The sequence below is a fragment of the Epinephelus lanceolatus genome, chromosome 5 (genome assembly GCF_041903045.1).
Source record: "Epinephelus lanceolatus isolate andai-2023 chromosome 5, ASM4190304v1, whole genome shotgun sequence".
NCBI classification, from domain to species: Eukaryota; Metazoa; Chordata; class Actinopteri; order Perciformes; family Serranidae; genus Epinephelus; species Epinephelus lanceolatus.
Window position 1 is genome coordinate 14,414,792 of NC_135738.1, and position 23,776 is coordinate 14,438,567.

A 23,776-nucleotide genomic window follows, 5' to 3' on the forward strand; every position below is an offset into this window, starting at 1 on the left:
AACAATGTCATTGCTTGTCATACAACAGTTACTTCCGGCCCTGCAATCTGATTGGTCGAGAGACAGTAAAACCGTGATGATATTGGAGTACAACATCATGGTTATTTCACTGTGTATGTATCACTATGACCGAATCACAGCCGTGACAATATACGAGTATAACATCACTCCCTCTTGTGTGATATTGCTTAATTAGTGCCATTATTTGGCAAGATTCTTTGTAGCCTCTGGTTCCTGTATGTTTTGTGTCTGTTGTTGTGTTTTGATTTGTCATCTGTCCCTGTTTGTACTTGTATATAAGATAATTTAATGTTGCTGGTCATTTTGATCAGGACTCTCTGGCTGATCAGATAATGCATCTTAATTGGACTTTTCTGGTTAAATAAAGGAGTAATAAAATAAAAAAGAGAAAGAGAGACTGTGTCATTCAACCCATTAGTTACCCTCTGCCATGTGTTTACCGAAGACATTTTGTGCTTCAGTAGGTCTTCAGTACATAACTGACACACAGCCTGGCAGCACCGGCTTTGTTTGCTCAAGCTTCAGCTTAAATTTACTCTGGAACAGAGTTAAGTAAGATTAATGTATTCAGGGTGTCGTCATGTATCAGACACTTAAATTTAATGCTTTTTAAAACCTTTTCAGGATAATTTTAATCAAATTTAAGACTCATTTTTAGACAAATCATCATTTTCTTATTCAAACATTGCAGTTCAGCATAAAGGTAAATTCACACTGGCCACTTTCAGCCACTGTTAACTGAGGTAGGCGCAGTATTACATCATGTTCCTCTATCTAAGAGCCACATCCTATATTTAATGACCCGTCTGCTGATGTGTGTTACAACACTTCTTGTGAAACTTCAAGAAGCAGAAGTTTGTAACTGACACATCAGCAAGACATGCAGGGACACTCACCATTCCCTCCCTGAATGTCAAGTTTGGCTTTGATGAGCATGCGCAGCCTGTTCATCTCCTCCCTCTTCAGCTCGTCCAGCTTGGTCCGAAAGTTGTGGTGGACAAAGTTCAGCTCTTTGGAAAGTTTGCCTTGCTGCAAGCGGGAAAATACACAGTCCGATACAAGGTGTTCATGTCAACAAAGAGCTTGCAAAATAATGGCATGTTTAGTGAGTGTGCAGATGTACCTTGATGTCATCCATGTTGGCATTTTTGAGTTTTTCTTTAAAGTGGGGGTCTTTCTCGAGGTACTCGATGACTTCCCTGAGGTAGCGGTCGTAGTGCAGCCCAGTCTCCTGAAGCACAAACCGAAGCAGACATGACTGCTTGTTAATGGAGGACCAAAATCTATATTTAACTTGATAATATCAAACTTGACTTGGGGCCATTATGTAAAACTGTGACTCGCAACTCGTGCTACTGAACAGTGGCACTTTATTTAACCTGATATTGCTGTTGTTTGTTTTAAGCAAATACTCTGAAATTCACTGAATGAAATTTTCCTGTCAACCTTTGACCCAGCCCTGTCTAACACACTGTTAGCAAATGATTCCCTCCTTTGGATGACTGAGAGGTATTTGGTGTATTTAGCTGTGAGACCCAGATTTAAACGTGTCATTGCTGTATATATGACCCTGCCCATCCCACTTACAGCACTCTGTGGTGGCCCCAGTTCCTCCTCTTGGGGCTTTGCTTTGGTCTTGTCCACACTGATAGGCACTGACTGGATACACAGCCACAAACTCAGCAGAACCAGCCCACAGTGGACCAAGGCTTTACCCCTCACCATCTGGTTAGGTACATAAGAAGAAGAAAAATGATAATGTTATTAGGCCAAAGTGTCAGTATCAAAGCAGTACAGTGTGGGCAGGTGTTTCACCTTTAGGGGAGACCGGGGTTAGTTGTCACAAGGGTTGGTTGTCACAGTGCTGATTACAGCTGCACTAGAGGGCGCTGTGACATTATGTTGATAGATTAAAGGTGAGAAGATATTTTGTAATTTTTATGGGTCAGAGTTGCCTTATTTTTCATATTGGTGTAATAACTTTGATTTAAGTCAACTTTTAGCTAGCAGGCTAAAACTATGTGGTAGCTAGCTTAAAATGTTTGTCAAGAGGTCAGTTGGGAATGGTTGTCTCACTGCTCTGAGGGCTGGTTGTCACAAGTGTGACAGTTCAGAAAGACAGTCAGCATGGCAAGAGGGTTCCTAGTTCAAACCCAGGGTGGGGGAGCCCTTCTGTGGGGAGTTTGCATGTTCTCCCCGTGTCATTGTGGGTTTCCTCCAGGTACTCCAGCTTCCTCCCACAGTCCAAAGACATGCAGGTTAATTGGTGACTCTAAATTGTCCATAGGTGCGAATGTGAGTGTGAATGGTTGGCTGTGTCTATGTGTCAGCCCTGTGATAGTCTGGTGACCTGTCCAGGGTGTACCCTGCCTCTCACCCAATGTCAGCTGGGATAGGCTCCAGCCCCCCGCGACCCTCAACAGGATAGGTTACAGAAAATGAATGAATGCTTTTGATTACACACACAAATGCACACATTGTTACTTTAATTCCTCATTAGAGAACAACCTTGTATCTAAACAGATACATACTTCAACCTAGGTCATTTGACATTTTGACAAAAGTTCCTGGTCATATTTATTCCAGTCTCACTGTTTGATTTAATGTTGTATTCATAATGAATTGTTATGAAACAATGACTTTAATAAAGGCTAGATTTTTTCAGCACTGTAGATTCCTTCATTTTGCTTCTCATTTCACCTGGTTCAAATTCGGGGAGTACTATTATAGAGGTGGTATTCATTTCAAAACATATGTAGTGTTTCTATCTTAAAATAACTTAAAAGTTATACATGTTTTTTGAATCTTTTTTCTTCCTGAAACCCCACTGATGACTGCAGGGACAACCAGCTCTGATGGGGTTTTCAGTGTGTCTTTGATGGTTAACTACTTCTTGTTACAGTAAGTTGTAAAAATGAAAGGTATGCCCATTTCAAGCCAAGACCTTAAGCTTTCATTTAATGTAGGTGCAACAACCAACCCTTGTCTCCCCTTCAACAGTCAACACCTTAATTTCTCAAGCATTGCAAAAGGGTTACAAGCCACAACTCCACCTGCAGACGGTATGAGCTGAGGTTATGCAAGTTAGTCTTAATCTCAAAAGCAACTCTCCACCACAAGCACAGCCCTGTGCAACACACGTGTTTGGTGGATAAAGACACAGTGAAATTCCTCCACCACAGCCTCATAACTTAAAACCTGTAACTCATAATTCATGATGAACACACAAGCTAACTATCGTTTAAAGAAGAGGTTGTTTTCGTGAGGATGGCTAGTTAATTCATTATCCCACAGCTCTAGAAAAGCTACGAACTAGCCTCAGTTTATGTAGTAAATTACGATAATAAATCACATTTCATGTAAATTAACATCTACTCATAAACCGACACTTACTTTAAGCTCCTCTTCTTTATTACCGCGCTTTGAGTTTTCCTCCTCCGGAGCTTCCCTGGAGCTTGTTTACAGCTGTCATCTACCACCAATCCACCACCAATAATACAAGCCTCCTATGGCCACAACCTACACAAAAAAGATTGTGCTCACCATGGTAACGCCCCGCCCCCGGCGCCTCTGATTGGGCAGAAAAAGTCTACTTTCTTTGTAAATTAGTCGCGTTGAGAGCTGATTGGACGGCGGACCTGTCAGTCAAAGTGTATCACGGTGTCAACCCTTGGCTTAAGGTGCGTTGAGCCAAACTGTACGTGGCGTTCAGTCAACCTCCGACGAGGGCGGGGTTAGTGTTTGATGTAGGAAAGAGCAGCATTATAATAGTTTAAAATTGGATTAGACATACTCAAATAAATACACACATATTATATATTTATAATATATAATATATGATGTAATATATAATAAAGTAAATACATAGAAATACATAATATTAAAATAAAATATAAAAATGAACATTTATATTGAAGAGTATGTGATGTATTATATATTATCAAGTTATTTTTTATTAATTATTTTTACTTATAATAATTATTATTACTTTAAAAAAATACTATTAATAATAATGATAATAAATACACACATATTAATTAAATATGTTTACAGGACAGCACTGAGTCAGGGCTAATTCTATTAACTGAGATAGAAAACATTTAGCATTTTAAAGGAAGTTATGTGATTCCTTTGGCGTATGGGCCAAAATTGGTCTGTGCACCTGATTTACCAATAACCATACACTGTCATTTTATTTTTATGTGTATCATTTATTATATTTTATTATAGGAAATTAGGAATAACCGCTTTACATGTACCATCTCATTTTCAAGGGGGTTCTCAACAAAAATAATACACTATGCACAATTAGACATACCATTTAAAAGAAAAACCAAAGTAAGTAAGATCTAAAATAAGAAACACTTATACCCACTGATGAATTTAAGGGCATCATAAAGAATGTGATGTTAGAGACATTTGCTTGATTTTCTCGAGAGGCCACTATGTTTGAATAGTTGTTGTTTTATTGTGGATTTTTGTATTATATGTTGCATTTGCTGCATTTTAAATGTGTTTTGATTGGACAGGTCTCTCTTGTAAAAGTGATTTTCATTCTTAATGGGATTTCCGCTTAAACAATGATCAAATAAATAAATAAATCAGGATAATTAAACAATAAAAAAATGCAAACAACAACAAAAACAAAATAATAAATATCAAGTAACAAGACACAGGAATTCATACTCCTAACAGAACCTGAAAGTGATCATTCAATTATAGATTACAGAAAAATGTTTGTGTGTATTGTCCCAAAGGCCATATAAGTAAAGAACTATATTTAAAAATGCATAATATGTGTGTCATGTGCATGTGTATTTAGTCTTGATTTTTGCATCATTATGGTACTTTTCATTCAAATGTCAAACAAATAATGCTTATGCAGTCTTGCTGTACGTAGTCATAGCATGCCGGTGCAAAACTTAGGCCTACATAAAGTCCAAACAGTGGTGGGAGAAGTATTAAGATCTTTTATTGAAGTAAAAGTACTCAGTACTTTGTGATATGTGTTACACTGTGCAACAGTACAATATAAAAAATACTTCATTAAAGTAAAAGTATAATGACTATAAGGAGCCATTTTATGTTTATTGTAATTACAATGGAAGCATTACTGTGTAAGAGCATGGAAGCATGACTGGACAGGTCTACTGGGCACAGGTTCAGGGGCCCAAAGAGTCAGGTGCCCCCTCTGGCCTTCATCTGCAAAATGTCTCTCAGATTACTATAAAAGACTCAAAATGGCCACAAAGAGATGCAAAGAAACTGCAGAGAGACACAAAACCACAAAAAGATGCATAATGACTACAGAGAGATGCAAACAACAACAAAAGAGGCAAAACCACAAAGTCTGTGTCTTGCCTCTGTGAGAGGCAGTGGGGCCTTTTCTATATCTGTGCTACAGCTATCTGTGCTGTACTATAAGTACTCCTAAACTGTAATTAAATACATTGCTTGTGTAAATGTCTTATGTACATGAAATCTGTAAGAAAGTTGTCTTTATCATGTTAGGCGAAATACACAAAGAAAAAGGATGTGGTCTCTGTCATTGTTATTTCATTACATATTAGTCTATGTTTGGGTTTTCATCACTGACAACATAAATTGCATTTTAATGTGGTATCATGGGTTGAATGTAACTAAATACATTTACTCAAATACTGAATTTTTGAGGTACTTGTACTTTACTAGAGTATTTCCTTTCATGCTACTTTACAGTGGTGTAACAGAAGGTATATGCAGATACACATGGTATACCCACCTCTTTTCTCTGAATGTTTACAGTATATCCACCTATCAGCCAAAAGGCCACTGTAATATACAGACGAGTCTACCCAGAGTCGTAGAATAGAACATCAGACACACAATAGAACATCTATTTAAGGGCTCTGAGAATACCTACTTCCTCCTCAGTAGTCTACCCATCTGCCTAGTCGTACACCGACCTCATCAACTACCACCACACCACTGACCTTATACTTCTACTCCACTACAGTATGAAGGCCAATATTGTACTTTTCACTCCACTACATTTATCTTAAAGCTGTACTTACATTACAGACTCAGATCATTGACACAAAATATAAATCAACTAATAATGTATGACATATTATTCTGGGTTGAGATACCCACCAGTTTGTAAAGCAGCTGCCAATACTTATGTGCTTTTATCTAAAGAGGAGAACCACCTAAATGATGTGTTCCATTAGCTTATTTTTATGGTCCAGGAAAGTTCAGTCGACATTTGTGAACATGAGCGACTCTCTCTCAAAGCCAGAAACCAGGAAAGTCTCAAACTTGTGATGTCACAGGGCAGTGGTCCTTAAATGGTGTGCTGCGGCAAAATGATGTGCTGTGATGCAAATCTAGGTGTGCCGTGGGATTTGGTCATAAACACACATTATTATTGCAACATTCAACTGAGCCTATACAAACAGTTATGAATGAATTTTAAATGGCCGGATCAATATGATGTGCATTCCCATTTCCTAATAAAGAGGCAAACTCTACCTAATAAATAGAATTTAATTTAAAAAAACCTTCACAAGATTTGTCACTGTTCAAGCATGGGAATTAAAAGTGTGACACATCACATCATCTTACATTATTTCCTGTTTTAGTTGATGTGTTATTAGTGCTTTGAAGTAATTTAAAAAGGTTTAATAGGAATTTTTAAATCATTTTGTTAATGAATATTTAATTAGTAATAGTTGGATGTCAATTGTTTTTTGATATAAGTAAATAAAAACAAACATTTATGTCATGATAAAAGTAATACCACATGTTAGCTGCACCATAGATAATGAATCAGAGCCTGGTTTTATGGACCCACACAGAAATTTCAGTGCATTTGACTCTGAATAAAATATGGGGGAAAAAACATACATCAGCTGCAAATAATGTAATAGTGTAAGTGCAAATAATAAGTATAAAATTAAATATAAAAATGTACACTTACACACTGTGGTATTGCTACTTCCTTTTAAATATCTGAGCACCTCTTCCACCACTGGTAGTTTAGTAATTTTATTTAGAATGTACACAACAAGACAGGGACAGTTTCACAAGACTCTAACACAGGAAACAAACAACAATGGTGGAAATGATACTGCAGGAACCAAATATAAGCATAAAGAAAGAAAGGGACACATTTCAAATTTCCATTTACAAGCATGAATATGATATTTACCCATAATAATCACAGGACTGACAGTATCAGAAATGTTTGTATCCATGTTGTCCATAAGATAAATAATATCATTGTAGGTAAATGGAGGTATGTCGTCCATTTTCAAAGATGATCAGTTATGGATTTCAGACCAGAACAAAGTGACACGTGAACATTTGAAAAATGGATGTTCAACAGTTTCGGCCTCTGAAGAGCAAAAGACACAAGGATCAACAGCCAATTCAAATCTTTTGTGCAGAAAGTCCTGACAGGGTATATTGCTGATACTATTTTAAAATGGCGTTCTTTGACTTCAGGAGCAACAGGGCAAGATAAATAAAAAGAGAATGCCTCTACAAGGCGTTTGGCAGGGAATCTGTGATGTCCTATTCACAATCCATGGAGTCACTTTCCCAGTGGATACGAAAGTATGTCTTTTGGGCAACCTCTTGAATTCTACTATCAGACATAGCCAGATCAGAGTCAGAACCTGATTATCAGATGATCCAGTTTACTCAGACTCAGACTCAGAAAACTTTATTGTCCATTCAATTTACATGAGATGGAAAATATTTTTTGGTACTGGCAAAAAGACAAACACCTCACACAAAACAGTGACAGGCAGACAACAAGTTCATAAATGAATAGCAGTATCAGTACTCTAAAATACACTGTACACACAACCTTAAAAGGAGTGGGTTAAAAGTAATTAAAAGCATTTATGTATTAAAAGCATATATGTGTGTTGTGTGAGCCTGGGACAGGTTCCATGGGATCTATTTAAACAGTTCCTTATGAAGAAGGGCCACGGCTGATGGTATAATGACTTTTTATAGCCGTTCGTCTTGGCCATTGGTAGGGTCAGTCTGCGGCCTGAAGGCAGCTGCTGAAATGCTGAATGGAGGGGATGAGTGGGATCATGATAAATCTGGATTGCCTTTTTTATTGTTGCCTGGGTGTGTAAGTCCTAGAGAGTAAACAAACAAATAGACGGACAAACGCCAACGGCCGAGGGTCAGCACTCGTGCATGCGCCCCTCACTCATTACCTGTTGGATTGTGGCTCTCAGAATTACTGCAACATTCTTCTCACTGGTCTCCCCCTCAAATCCATCCATAAACTTCAACTGGTCCAAAATGCTGGACACTTTCAAATCCAACCTCAAAACATATCTGTTTAAACAAGCCAATCACTGCTAAATGTCATTGCCTGCTGCTAACTTCTTAATGTTTTATTATTGCTGCTGTGTTGTTTTTATTTATTTATTTTCTATGTACAGTGACCTTGAGAGCATTGAAAGGCGCTGATAAATAAAATGCATTATTATTATTATCATTATTATTATTACATTGCCTCTCAAACCCTCCACCCCCCAATTTTTGTAGTGTAGTATTTAATTCTATTAATTACATTTTTGTTTGCATTGTTACAAGACAATTTATGATATTGTCTGTTAATTTATGTTTGAAACGTTCGTAATGTAAAGCTGGTGTTTGTGTGTTGTCAATTTGTGATTGTGTGATTTGTGTATTTTGAAAAGCTAAAATTAAATATACAGAAAAAAAAGACAGAAGGCCTGGTAATTTTGTAATGCTGCATAAAACATGCTGAACTCATCCTGAACTCTTCCACACGTCCCTCCTGAATTTTAAAACGCGACACTACCTACTTTTGTCCACACGATGGCGCTGCTTCCCCATGTTACCCCCCATTGAAGCGAGCCAGCCAAGCAGAAACGCTTACCAACTGTGTCCAACCAAAACTCCATCCAACCACCTCAACAGGAACTGACGTCTCTTCGGTGCAAGTGGATGGAAAAAATGCAGCTGCAGGAAAAATGGCTCCAAACACCGCACCGCTAAAAGGTGAGGATTTAACCTTTGTTACAGTAAATGTCTGCCGGTTAAAGTTGTCACTTGTTGTCGGCAGAAGTCGGCGGCTGCGGCTCCGTAGTGTCCGGCCGTTTGCCGTGTGACCAAACCTGCATTTCTTCCTTGTTGTGGGCAGTTGGCAGGACCAAAGCAGTTGCCTGGGTACTTTTAAATTAATAAATCAGTGTCCCTCAAAGTGCGGAGCAGTCATGTAAGTTATCGCTGTGTGGCTATATCCACATTAGCTTTGTGTTACTGTGAACAATACGTTTGGCTTGTACCGTTTTGTGAGGGTTAGCGGCTAAGTTAGCATCCAACAAAGTCAGAAGTTAAAGTTCCAACCGCTATCAAAAGTATCCAGAAGTGTCTTTTAGTCGTGCTAGCCGGGTCACTTAGCTTGTTTACTTTCTTCTTATCTGTTAAAAGTCACCGTTATCTTATATTAACAAGTAGCTAGGTCATATTTTAAGATGTTAAATGTGAGTAAAACAAACGTTCACGACTTATTGACAATTCACAACGCATCATTTGGTGTCAGGTGAGCATCAGCCGACAGGTTAGCTAGCTAGCCGAGATGTATACAGATGTGTTAGTCAACCTCTTATCATACATTTTAAAGCCTAAAACTGATAATTTAATTGTTCTGTAGCTTTACCTACTAACAGGTTGTGTCACCAAGACATGAATTTCTATTGAATGTCCCCCAAAATGTGATTATACAATACCCCAGTGCGAACCATTAACACTTGGGATCAGATGAAACAGTGTGTTCCCTAAGGTCATCCGAGGGATAATTTAGATTTTTAGCTAATTAAAATGCAAGGATGAGCATGATATAGTTTGAGTAACTACAAATCCTCTTTTAGAAAGGTAATTCACACACTGCATCAATTCAAACTGATTCGGAGCTGCTTGTGTGTGTAATGATTGCATGTAACTCAACTTATGACAATCTCCAAATGTGCAATTCTGTGTTTAAGGACACAGAAGAAGGTCCATAGCATACCACATAAAAACAAACAGTAGTCTATGTACAGAAATGTGATAAATACAATGTATATAAAGGTAAGAAATATCCAACACTACATTGTGCAAGTTCATATAGAAAAGACGAAATTCAATAAACTGCACCCACAAACATGCTGGAGAGCCAAAATCTGACTGAGGTCACCTCAAGAGTTAGCCAAGGCCTGGATGATACCATTTTCTGAGACAGAGAGTCTGCACATAATATATCGAGATTTATTTTATTAGGACAAACCCCTTGAGATGTTTCATCTCGTTTTCGAGGGGGTCCCAACATATATCACAACATAGGAGTGCAAAATACAAGTACAATTATCAAAATATTGACTTACAGATAGACAACAGGCAAGCTAAACAAAAAAACCTAACAGCATCAACCAAAAAACCCCCACAACATCACAAGTATACAACAGTGACAGCATCAATGATAACAGGAGCATACTATCTCAAAAGTAATAAGACCTTGACCTTTATGTGGCCCAGGCAGTCATAACACAAGGAAGGTTTTTATACTAAAAGGACTGTATCTTTGGAAGATGTCCCATCAATTTAACTTTTGCTTAAACAAATTTAATGATGAAATGGATCTTATTTCAGCAGGTAAATTATGCCAATCTGCAGGGGCTTTAAACATGAACGCTCTTTTGCCAACTGACTTTTTAACACAAGGGACAGAGAAATAGAGTTGAGCAGCATGTCTAACCCGCTATATAAGATATATAAGATTTTGTTGTAGGGCAGAGCAGGTAGGCACACTAACATTTGCAAACATTTGGTTGGCACTACACCATCGTGGAAGTTTAAGGAGCAGATTAGCTTGGAGGTGTTGCATGCATTTGTAAATTCAACTATAGGACAGTAGTTATGAGAATACAGCACAGCTGGCCAAGTGAACAACATTTGGGATTTCACTCCCCCAGGGGTCCTTTGTTTCTTTTTATAGACTTAATGTCCTACACAGGCGAGCCTTAGCACTAGGAAAGCCAGTAGAGAAGAAAGAGGAGAAGTTCAAGTGTATTGTAATCTTTCCCAACAACCACAGAACGTATCTTAGAAATCTATAAACTTGACCTGGTTACTTATTTTCCTTTTTAAAGATGTTGTCCTGTACTTTGGTCAGCTGTGCAGTGTATTGCTAACATCTGCACTTTTGCATAACTATTGGAAGGAAAAACTCTGTTTCAGTCCCATTAGGTCAGACAGGTTTACAGTGTTTTAAATCTGTCTTAAATAGTAGGCAAGTGCCCGTAAGAACACTGAGACAGGTCTTGCTTGCTTTAATATTCCTCGAGCCATTTAGAGATCATACTCTCCTAATGAACTGTAAATGAAAGAAATGGGGACAAAATCCACAGTCCACATTCTGTAAAAAAAAAAAAAAGTATTACACTGTTTATCTGAAGCAGTCAAACAAGTGGATATGTTATAGACTTTTTGGTACACAAGGACCCCTATATGTTCCCCAGGCAGTCATAACACAAAGAAGGCTTTTTATACTAAAACGACTGTATCTTTGGAAGATATCCCCTCAATTTGACTGTGCATCTGATATACTTTGGATTTTATTTTTGCACAGAACAAGGACTGTGTATTTTGTTACCCATTACTTACACTGATATTGCTATAAGAACAGATTTTTTAAGGGTTACCATGAACAGGAGGGATGACTACAGCAAGAAAAACCTGTTGCAATGTTAATACAGGCACCTAACTGTTGTTTTATAACAGACTTGAATATTTGGAAACTATTATTTAATCTCTAATTTAATTCATGTCTGAATTTTGGCACAATATTTTTCAATGTTATGCTAAAACATGTAGAATTTTTACATTTGATAGAATGATGCCATCATAAAAAATGGAATATATTGTCTGAATATATATGAACAGTTTAGCTTAATTTAAAAACAAGCTGATAAAGAATATCAAAAGCTCAAAGCTACCTAAAGGGCATATTAGGGTAAACTGTATGTTAAAGGTTTGAAACACATGATGGTGGCTTTGTCAAACAACCAAGGAAATGATTTGGGAATTGTCCAGACTCTCCAGTCCAGTTTTTCTTATACTTAAATCTTTTCACTCAATTAAACATTTTCACTAGAGGCTTATGGCTCGGGTAGCTGTTGTCTTCAGAATACTTTACCAGTAGTAATGTCGCGTTGAATCAAGTTCTTGCAGGACCTGGGGTTCGCCATCCTTTGTCATGGTGCAGTGCAACAGAGTATTTGTCTTGGCTGCCGTTGGCTTTTCTACATAAGTGGGACTTTCCTCCTTTGTATGTGTCCTTTTGCCATATATGGGTGTTATGCATATGGCTATCTTGATTTAGGATTGTCTGTGTTTAGCCATGGTTTAACTTGAGTCTTGTTGAATCTCCTTTGTTAAAACAGCATAACACGCTTTCCTATTCTCAGTCTTTCTTGAATTGGAGCTGTAGTGGATTGATCTGCCCAATCTGCAATGATCTACTGTGCAAAACAGTTAAAAAAACACAAGACTGATGTTTATGAACTCTAATCACATTATGTGGTTTCTCAGATTGCACCGGTGTTTACATTCAGAATCAGGAAGTAGCTGCTGTTTAGTGTCTAGCTCAGTGTTTTAACTTTAGACACTTGGCAGTTAAGAGGCTCTGATCTTTTGGTTATGGAACAGTGACTTCAACCACTGAGCTTCGATCTGTCAGAGCATGCATTCTGACTGAGTGCAAAATCAATAATATACGGATGAACTACTTTGGTGAGAGCATGTTACATTTCTGCACAGAATTAAGCCATCAGTGACAGCAGGCGCCAAAAGACAACGACCCTTCCTTTAATGCATTTAGTGTCTCAAAGCAATGTTCTTGGGAAAGTTGGCACTAGGCTCTCCTAGTCAAATGCTTAATGAATGCAGCCACATTGTCACTGCCCGCTGGTGTTAGCACAGCTGATAAGACAATCTTGGGCCATGGTGCTAACATAATGCTAACAGAGTGAGAGAAAGCCAGAGGAAGAGAGAGAGACCCGTTGGGCTGCTTAGCATGCCAAATTCCTCAGCTGCACAATAGTGCTAGGCTAGCCTGAGCCCCAGCACAGCCAGCCCTCTCCACCACAATGGGAGGGGAAGCTCAGGAGAGGCCGGTGACGCCTGGGGAGGGAAGGAACTCACTCAACCCTGGGGCTGTGATCGGTCGATGAATGGTCGCTTTGAGAAGCCACTGTGTCATTTTAGGACCACAAGACACTATTTGCAGCAATGTTTTTCTCATCTTATAGACGTGGGATGCTCTTGGCTCCTTCCTATTGTAGGCTCACCATAAATAGTTGGCATCAACTTTGGGTTTTTGAGGGTCAGTTGGAAAAAACACAGTTGGATGTCATCACCTTTAGATGGGAGAAAATAATCAGCAGATTAATCAGTAATGAAAATAAATTGTTAGCTGCTGTCCAGCACAGAAGCACACATGTTAACTGCATGCCAACAAGTTGTGCGAGTCATGTCACCTCCTTGTTGTAAAGCACTTGTTTGATTAAGTCTTTTTTGGTATGTGAGCAGCCGGGCTGCCTGTGTAAACAATTGCAATGTGCAGCTTGCAATGTCAAGGTGAACAACAGAGAGGCACACAAATAGAGGAGAGCTTGTTGTGAGTGAGCTGACCAATTTACATGTCATGAACATGCTGGTAATGTAGCCCATGCTGTGACCTAATTGATGCCCTTGATTCCACAACAAGTGCAAGTAATTATTGGCTGTGCATATGTGACAAATGGCAGCAAATCAATAAGCATTCGAAGCCTGGTTCAACAAATGAAGCTGGCATGAGTATTACACAATAAACACTATTTGATATAGATTCTGTCTACATGTAGTTAATAAAAATATTTGTATGACTGACAGCTAATTTTTTTTCTAAATGATATTGTGACTGTTTTGAATCTGTTTGACCACCTCTTGATGTCATTTACCCAAATGTTTTTTCTCCCCCCTTCTTTTTTAGGTGTTTAAAGACTTGCTACACAACCCTTTGAGCCACCCTAACTTAAAAGCCTTCACACTCATGGCACCTTCCAGTTGACAAAATGGCCCAGATATCAAGTGGTAATGGGTTCAAGGTGGATGTCCCCCAGCCAAAGGGGGTTGTGGATAAAGAGGAAGCCCTCCGCATGGAGGAAGAGGCTTTAGCAAAATTGCAAAGGGACAAGAGACACACTCATTCAGCTTCAGCGTCCCCATCTTCCTCTGCAGCATCCTCGTCCTCCTCAAAACCAAAACCACCTAAATCTACCACTACTGCTCCTCTACCTTTACCCTGTACTACCAGACCTGAAAAAGACCTCATTGTCTTCCCAGAGACCAAGAAGCAGGCAGAGCAGGACAAGTTCAGGGGTATTGATGTGGACAAGCTGACCAATGAGGAACTGGAAAAGCTCCTCCTGGATGAGAACTTTGGGGTTAACAGCAAAGCGTCCCGCCCTTCATCACTGCTGGGGTTTAACCTCAGTGCCTCCTACCCTGGAGGCCATGCCTGTAGCTCCTCTCCTTTCCAGAGCAGCCAGTGGACACCTGTTTTGTCCACCCCGTCTAACTCCAGTGTGTCCACTCCCACCCATCAGCCTTCCCCAATGTTCCCATCTGCTCCGTTCCCCAAACCTGGCACATTTCAAAATGGCTTCACTCCAACCATTTCGCCTTTCATGGCCCTGACGGCGCAGCAGCCGTCTTTCATGACCTTTACTCCCATCCAGCCTGCTGCTGCCATGGTCTTCCCACAGCCAACAGTGGACCCAGAGATGGCCAAACTGTTCGACAAGATTGCCAGCACCTCAGAATACTTGAAGAATGGCAAATCAACCAGCACTGAACTGGATTCCTCTCAAGCGGGCACAGCTTCTCTGGCACCCAACCCACCGCCCCAGCAGCCAGCAGTGATGGAATCTTCTAGCATCAGCCGCTTTGACTGGCTGGATCTGGACCCACTTACAAAGCGTAAAGCTGAGAATGAAGAAGCATCCCTGGCATCGGGAGGCACTGCACAGACAGTACCAGGAGTTGCAGGGGATCCTTGGGATGCAGTGCTCGAGACTGAAGGGAACAGTAGTGGCCACAGCCCACCGCAGGAGGTGAAGGCATCACTGACAGTCCGCTCACAGCACAGGAGAGCATCAACAGGAGCGGCTGTCACTAGGAGTCACTCGCTCAACATCCCAGGGACCTCCTCCCAGCACAAACCAAACAATCAGGTACGATCGTAGTAAAATGTTAATGTTTTAAAACTAAATTGCTTTGCCTTTTCACTGCACAAATTTAGCATGTCATAGCAGGAAAGCTATGAACATGACATGATCAGAAATGACTATCTGTGCTGTTCTGTCTCACTGGTTTGAAGGGGGCAGGGCTCAGTCAGAAAAAGGTGATGTCACATACTTCTGTACATCACATCAGGATTAAGTAACATTGGAATCAAAAATGTAATGACAGTTGTGGGGTTGTGCTGATGTTGTCAAACAAGTGTGAATCAAATCTGATCAAACCATACCCACACAGTTCTGATGAAGCGGATTAGCTGAGTTTTCAGTTGGCTCACTCTGAAAGCTGGGTTAGGCAGAATCTGGAAAAGGCAAAAAAAAAAACCCAGCTGAATTTAAAAAATATACTCTCCTCCTATAGCTCCTTCCTCTCCCCTCTCTGTCCTAAGCCTCTCCCACCAGATGACCACTGGCATATGCACATATTACATATAGTAACCCAGTGTTTCTTGTACATTTATTCATTTAATCTTATTTTATTTTTGAGTCGCACATATCTCATTCTCTCAGCCTCTCCTAGCCCCGCTCTCTTTCTCTTTCTGTTTATCAGACCACAAACGAGACAAGAATTAGCTAGCTTGCCAGCCCGCGGTCCCTCTGCCTCACTCCCTACCACTGTGGTGTGTGTCCTGTGGAAGAGACTGTGTCACAACGGGTTTGTTGCCAGCAGCTTCGTGGGGTCTAACCTGTGTAACAACAGCAACAGAAAATTTGCTGATCCAGCGGGGAGTCGGGTCTGTCCGATCTCCCGGAGCTGGGGTTTGTGCTGCCTAGATTCATGTTGCTGAGGCTGGTGACTAGGGGCCTGTCTCCTGAACAGGTGCCTGCTCTCCTCTCGGGGAAGTGGTCTGTAGCGGTAGGGAATGAAGCGGAGGACACACTTAGAGTCAAGGCTCTAGCTAACATTAGCTACATAAACATGAAATTGAAGCCACCGCTATTAGCTTTTGGCTCCAGTTAGCAGCATTTTTTCTCACTCTCTGAAATGCTTCACTGATAGTGACACGTTTTATACTCTTTCTGATAAGTCCATCTTCCTTGTCTGGGCAGTTTTGCAGTGTAAGCAGTTGTTACCAGTGTTGAAATAGCAACTTGGTCTGCAGGATTCTCTGCCATTGAATCAGACCGTCACTGAAGGGACATGGACATGTATTTGTGGGACAGCCAGTAGGAACACCTTCTCACTGAAATGACCTGTAATTGGCCAGACTCTGTTATGGGCTAGATTTTCTAAAGCCTGAAAACAGAGCCAAGAGGAAGTGCAGAAGTCTAGTTTTCTCTCGCTGCAACTGAATCCAACAAAATCCTCAAAGAGAGAGTCTTTAGCAGTTCCTGCATTGCATTGACATGTACCAGTCCCAGGACGTTGGTATTACGGATGCAGGCTCAATGGCGTGGCTACAAGGTTCCTTAAACGAAACAGAGCAGTGATTAATGTTTTTAGTTTCACCTGTGTCCTGTTCTTTTGAGCTTTCTGATTCACATTCACCTCATGACTGCACTGTTATCAGCTTATTACTGTTTTCCACTTAGCAGTTTGGCTGAACCAGTGGGCTAACTACACATGTCAGTCATGTGTTATCCCCAACCATGTTTTGCTATCCAGACCAGAGATTTACCTGCTAGTCCAGCGTCACCCTGAAAAGTCCATTTACTACCAACAACTGTCTTTTCTCAGTATTGACAGCATTTCATATTGCAGAATAAATGACTGAATGAAACCACAGCTCTTGCAACATTAGCTTGTGGGAGTATAGTTTAATCAGAACAGATGCTGGTTGATCTTCTCCTTCACCCAAAACACCCATCAAAGTCTTACTTACAACTGCATGTATACTCCTCATTCACTCACTAGCACAAGCAAAACATCCTCCATACTCCTGCTCCCTGTAATTAAGTTTTTCACTGTGGTGAGCTACCCACTGTTTCACCCCGCAATTTCCTCTCGACCACATTTTGTGATTAATTTTGCCATGCAAACTACACCAGTGATCTAATTTCTTGTGATGAATATTTAGAACATTCATTTGGGACAGTGCTGTGGGCAAGTGGCATGGGATATTGTTGCCTCTAAATCTTTTTCTTCCCCCCTAAAACTAAACAACCATCTGTCATTTGGCTGGAAGCTCTGAGCATCTTAGTCAGCAGTACAACCATACTGAGACCTACCAGCCAAACATGAATTTCTCTTCATTTAGTATTTGAGAGTCAAATCAACCAGAAGGTGTAAATCATCTGTGTGGAAATGATTTAGTCCATTTACATGGACATGAATAACCAGTTTATGAGGGTTGTGTCAGTTGTGATCATATTGGAGATATGGTGTGTACATGAGCACAGAGAAATTGGGCTATTCATATTCCTTATTACTACAGTCTGTTAGCGCAGGTGCCTGTGATTTTTACAAAAACAAACCAACAATGGGAGACCAGAGCGACAGATAATGTTACGCACTACACTGTGCATTTACTCCCACTACAATTAAACTGTTAATTTCTTCTCTGCTTTCGATTGCCAACAGCTGTATGCTCTAAGCGCCGACCACCGGCTCTCTTTCTTAACCTGAAGCTGCTTGCACAGATAGGGCTCATTTATGCCCAACGTTAGATATGTATATGGAAACGGATGGAGCCTTCTGTCCATACTCTGCGTTTATAGTTTAAGCGAGATACAACCGTAGGAGGCAACAAAGACATTTAAGAATTCTTTGTACAGATGTCGTCATGTATTTAATGACCTCACAGACCACCACGGTCTACAACACTGCCTCCATTAAAAGGTCCATTATTACTACCTCCTCCACCATCACCTCATTTGTTGCTGTCTGAATTATTTGACTCTACCCCCTAGTGCTATGGGCTAGGGCTTTAACTTCACCATCATAAAGGACACTTGGAAGTATGAGGGCAATGACGTTAACAACTTTTGAAATGGGTGTATCTGTTTATGTACATAAAGGTAGTATAAATGAGCCCATAGTCAGCGGTGCTCAATAATACATGCACCAGTAGTCATGATGGGTTTCTTTTGGTGTACTCCATCTAGAAAATTTGGGTTTCTCTTAAACGGATAAGCTCTTACTAGGGTTTCTGAAGCAGGATATGGTGTTAACATGCTCAGACACATAAACCCAATCATAATAGAGTGTGCCAGTAAACCCGGAACTCTGTTAGCACTTTTAGCACTTCCGGTTCTCTCATCTAAAAGTCAATACGTTTTTTGAATGGGATTTTGGTAAAATGCCTCAAATAAGGTCTGTGGTTAACAAAAGCTTAAGCGAGTTTCAGGTTTTGTTCTACGACATAAAACATGTCAGTAAATACCCTACTTGTGAATTTTGAAGCTTTTACGTGTCGTAAAAAAGGCGGTTGCTAACAAGTTTCTCAATACGACTACAAACCTTGTCGGGGACATTAAACGTCATCACCCCTGAACAGGCGAGAGTGCTGTCAGTTTGCCATTACAGCTTCTTATTTAGCTTAAACAGTCCGATTTCCCCATTATACATTGTTTTTAAAATAAAGCGGCTGAAATCAGTTGAAAGCTTGGTGGCGGTGACGTCAAGAGTCATGTGACCGTGGAGTAGTCATGCAGTCCGTTAAAGCCTAACATTAGCTTTTTACTTCTGGCGATCGCATTTAAGCTTCAAATGTGGTATGAAAGGTGTTCATATGTGAAGATTATCTCGCTGAACAAAACCTGTAAGTATCATAAACTTGTGTTAGCCACAGAGCTTATTTTCTGACATAATCCAAAACGCAATGCAAAAATCATATTCACTTTCTCTTCCGGGAACCAGCGCAATGCTAAACTTCCGGGTTTTGACGTCAGCCCTGGCACACTCTATAGGGTTATTCAAGTCCCTGTAAGTGCACTCAATGAGTATTACGAGCTTCTTCAAAATTGATTTTCAGATATTTTGACAGAAGTAAAAAGGCCCTGAATAATCAGAGGTGATAAGTCTTGCTGTCAATATGTACCACTTTCTGCAGTTGGTAGAAATGTGCATAGTTACCTGTGTACTTGAGACATGCATGTCCCTCCCCATACATGTCCTGGTGAGTACAAGATACAAACATGCTTTACGTTCTCACCAGTGGTCAAAAAGTCCACATATTACTTTTAAGGTCAGGACAGGCTATTCTGTTGGACATTGTGCCTTTTTTGGCAGTTTTTAAGACGCCCACTTCCTGCTTATTGTGTTTCTCTGTGTCATGACCAAACAACTGGTCTCTGTGGTATGTTTCTTACACCAGGGTGATAATTAACTTTACAGCACTACAGGGCCCTTGTGTCCAAAATTCCCCATGAATGCAGAAAACGAGGAAATTCGCCACAATTTGAACACATTGTTTGGAAAGATGATGGTACAGTACAGTCAAAAAGTGGAACATTGTGGATCAGGACATAGATATGACCAGCCATTTGCAGTTTCAATGCACTATTCCAGGAGCTCTTTCAAGTCCATGTACATGACTTGACAGACATACTTTGCCACTCATCAAAGGCAACATGTCCAGTCTGTACACTCCAGACATGTCTTCCAGGGTTGAGGAATGTCTCTTCCCCTGAAAGGATGAAACAGTGTTTGTTTACACATGCCTATATGTTATGTCTAGGCTCAGGCCTGCGTTTGTTGGTCAGACAGCCGTATTGTGTAACTTGAGCCTGTTTAGCTCAGCGTTCTTCACATAACACTCTCACTTTTTTAATCTGCATCCATTATGCCTGCGATCTTGGTGTATGTGATTTTGAGATGGTATGTGTGTTTACCTTCTTCCCTTGTTTCATCTGCTTGCCTGGCAGTCAGCGCCGATGTTGTTATAAACAAGAACAAGCCCGTACAGCTCCCCTATGCCCCACAGCAGCACTAGAATGACCTAAGATATCACCCTCATACGTTGCTGTGCCAACTCCTCTCTCATTCAGACCTCAGGGGGAGAGATGCTATATTTCCATGAAGTTTGGAAGGATAGTTGTGGCATGCTGTACTTTGAGCAACTGTGATTAGATCCTGTGATGCGGGCAAATAAGCCTCCTATGTCTGGTTCGCAATGAAAGACTTACAGTAGCTTGTATGTGGAAAGTTTTTGAAATGAAGCAGTAGCTTAAAAATATCGTTTTTAGTACCAGTAGCTTAAGACAGGAACTCAAGCTTCAACAGCATGACAAAAAAGAACAATCAGAGGATTGTGAGACTGATAAGAGGGGTAAGAACAGGAACACGAGTGTGAAACTAGATTTTCAACCACAGACGGTAAAAGCAGTAGCTACAGTACTAGACCACAAATCAGTTCTTTTTTTTTTTAAAAAAACAAGGTGCTTTCTCTTAGTTGCTTGCATGGACCACACATATTGAGCCAATCAGTTTACAGTGATGATACAGCTATGTTGAGGGCACAGCTTTGTCGAGGCTTGGCCTTGCTTTCAAAGAAAGTATTGCAGTCCCCTGAAAATAGATTTTGTCTCGCTTCCCTTAAAATACCAAACCAATGTTTTGCATGGTTTTTGCCTACACATGCATTTACATCACTGCAAAAACATCTTTCAAAGCATGCAGTTATGTTGTAGATTGTTGAGGGGTTTTCCTACCATTTCAGACAGCCTCAGGTTTCAATTCACTTCACAGCGGAGTAAAAAACATCAGCTTACAGTACAAAGAGTTGAAACTTGCTCGAGCTAGTTAAACCTTAAAATGTTTCTTGTTTAATTGCTGTCAAAGTGTATCATTGTGTTGTAGTATTGTTAAAACTGTAGACTCATTTGAAAAGTATATTGATGACTTGTGGTGCATTAACCCAGCATGCTTGTGGAGATTCCAGAAATGTAAGACCCATTACAAGAGTTACCTAGGAGCATTGCCTTTATGAGCTGTGTGAGAAAATCAAACCCAGAGGACATACAAAAAGCCATCATGGGTATTAGGATAATATGAATCTAACAAGTTGACAGGAACTTCCGTGAAAACTGTGCTGTTAAGAAGCCAAGTGTTGTTATACTGTTATACTGTAGTTATTGTAATAGCTGATTGTAGAGCAATGATTTAATCGCACAAACTTCCTGTCAATCAGTGTCAGCGATGACCGTGAACACCCACCTCTGTTTTTATGACAGATACAAACACTGCTGTTTCCACAAATACAGTCAAAGTGTAGGCTGATCAGTTTGAGACGCTGGTGTTGAGTTACAGAACAGATCCAGACATCAGACACCTCCTAACCCTTGCTCTGAAAGCTTAATGAAATTCTCCACAGCTCTGCCACACTTTCTCTCACTCTGAAATATGGGTTTGAGTCATATTGTGGTTGCAAGTGTTAACTGATGTGTTTACATTTTATCTCCACTTAGTATAACTGGCAAGAAAACAATAAATTTTTTTCATTTGGGTCTAACAAATGCTTGTTTACTGGACATAACCTTGACAAATCTTGTCTCATATAATGTCACATGTAAAGGGGTCAGACTTGTCATCTATAACTAAACTTGGCTTAGCATGTAGCCTAACAGAAGCGCGGCACATTAAAAGCTGGGGTAGGCAGAGATCTGGAAAAGTCAAAAAAAGGCAGAATTTGGAAATACACTTTGCTGCAGCAGCTCTCCCTTCTTCCCTCTGTGTCCCAAGCCCCTCCCAATAGATGACCACAGGCATATGCACAGGCTTCATACAATAACCCACTGTTTCTCATGCATTGATTTATTTAATCTTATTTCATTTTACAGTTGCACACAGCTCATGTTTCTTAGTCTCAGATCACAAATGATACAAGAATGATTTACCTAACCATCCTCCCACCTCACTCCCTGCTGCTGTGGACTGCTTCCCCAGGAAGAGAGCAGGCAGCAGCTTGAGAGTTGGACCTTTGGCCAGCAGCTGTAGCACCTCAATTTCAGCCAGCTCAAACCCCCCAGCACTGGGTGTCACAGCAGGCTAGTGGCCAGTGGCAGTGCTGGGTCTAACCTGTGTAATGGCAGCAACAGAAAGTTTGCTGATCCAGCAGGGAGTTAATGCTGTCTGATCTTTCAGAGCTGGAGTTTGTGCCGGCTGGATTCGGGTTGCTGCAGCCTCTGACTGGGGTCCATCTCTGCAGCTGCTGCCCGTTCTCCTCCCTACAAGGTGGTCTGTATGGCAGGGAGTGAGGCAGAGGGTACACTGTGATTTGAAGATCTAGCTAACATTAGCTACATAAATGGGAACTTGAAGCTGCAGCCATGAGCCTTTAGCTCTGGTTAGCAGGAGGCTAAACTATTAGTAACATTTTCTGTCCATCTCTGAAACACATCGCCGATAATGACACATTTTATTGCGTTTATTGTCAGACTCTCTTTTCAGCTCTCTTGTTGAGAAGTCCATCTTCCTTTTTTAGGTTGCTTTGCAGTGTAGGCAGTTGTTGCCAATGCTGGAATAGCAACTTTCTCTGCAGGATTCTCTGCAATTGAATCAGGCTTTCACCAAAGAAAATGGCATGCGCATCTGGATTGGCAGGACAGCCAATAAGAAACACCTACTTACTGAAATGACCTGTGATTGGTCTCCTGTCACAGCCGAGATTTTCTAAAGCCTGAAAACAGAGCCAAGAGGAGGTGCAGAAGTCTAGTTTCCTCTCAGTCCACTTGAATTACAACATGCTCAAAGTTTATTGTGGGTTTCTTGCCCAGTGAATCCAAAACAAAACTGCCCACCCCAGCTTTAAAGGAATCAGTTTTCTTCAATCTACCCATGAACATGAGTTTAACTTTTACTGCACAGAAAAGTAGATGTAAAGTGGACAAACTTTACCAGCATTAGTCAGAGTTCACCTTGCATTCCCCTCGGCATGATTGTAATTTCTTGCCTCATTCTTTCACTCGCAGTCATGTGCCCCAAGAAGTTTTTTTCAACAGTTATTTCCGAGATGAGTCTTTGGATGGCAGTAAGTCAGCCTAATGCTGCCAAGCCTTGTTGTGGTTGGCAAGAGTCTAGTGTAAGATGTGGTAGTGTGGGCAGAGGGGTGTAAAATGGAACAAATGAACTTGAACTTGGAGACTTAGTCAGAACTGGGCTATCTACTATTGAGTCACTCCACATCTACTGTACTGTCTCATTCTGTGTCTCTTCTTTCAGTCTTAAGTCTGTCTCGTACTTTCTTTCAGTTTCACACCTTTCTTTCTGTCTTTTCCTATATTTACTATCGCTTCACAATCTCTGTCACTGGTTTATGTCTACCTTTCCTCTCCCCTCCATCAGTGCCTGCGGTGCCTGGCTACTTACCCCTTGCTTTGGCCTTTGGATATAAAGCTGTAGGTTAGTGATAATCAGCAGTCAAACAAATAGCTCTATCTGCAGTTCAGCCGTCACGCCTCATAGCACCAACGCCTGCTCAGACCCAGCTCTTACTGTTTGCAAAGCAACACTGAAAGTTAAT

The 23,776-nt window shown here is 40.5% G+C and overlaps 2 protein-coding genes across 2 annotated transcripts in view; one reads left to right on the forward strand and one right to left on the reverse strand.

The window, feature by feature from the left end:
* nucb2b (nucleobindin 2b) overlaps positions 1-3,570 on the reverse strand; it is an 11,990-nt gene extending 8,420 nt beyond the window's left edge. Inside the window, exons 1-4 of the mRNA XM_033634966.2 lie at positions 3,415-3,570; positions 1,609-1,746; positions 1,145-1,252; positions 918-1,050 (exon numbers count right to left, since the gene is read on the reverse strand). Of these exons, the coding sequence (XP_033490857.1) occupies positions 918-1,050; positions 1,145-1,252; positions 1,609-1,746 (379 nt within the window). The 5' untranslated portion in view covers positions 3,415-3,570. The remainder of the gene's footprint in view (positions 1-917; positions 1,051-1,144; positions 1,253-1,608; positions 1,747-3,414) is intronic.
* Positions 3,571-8,919: 5,349 nt separating this feature from the next.
* Positions 8,920-23,776, forward strand: part of pik3c2a (phosphatidylinositol-4-phosphate 3-kinase, catalytic subunit type 2 alpha) — a 64,634-nt gene continuing 49,777 nt past the window's right edge. Inside the window, exons 1-2 of the mRNA XM_033634951.2 lie at positions 8,920-9,054; positions 14,066-15,308. Coding sequence (XP_033490842.2) covers positions 14,148-15,308 — 1,161 coding nt within the window. The 5' untranslated portion in view covers positions 8,920-9,054; positions 14,066-14,147. The remainder of the gene's footprint in view (positions 9,055-14,065; positions 15,309-23,776) is intronic.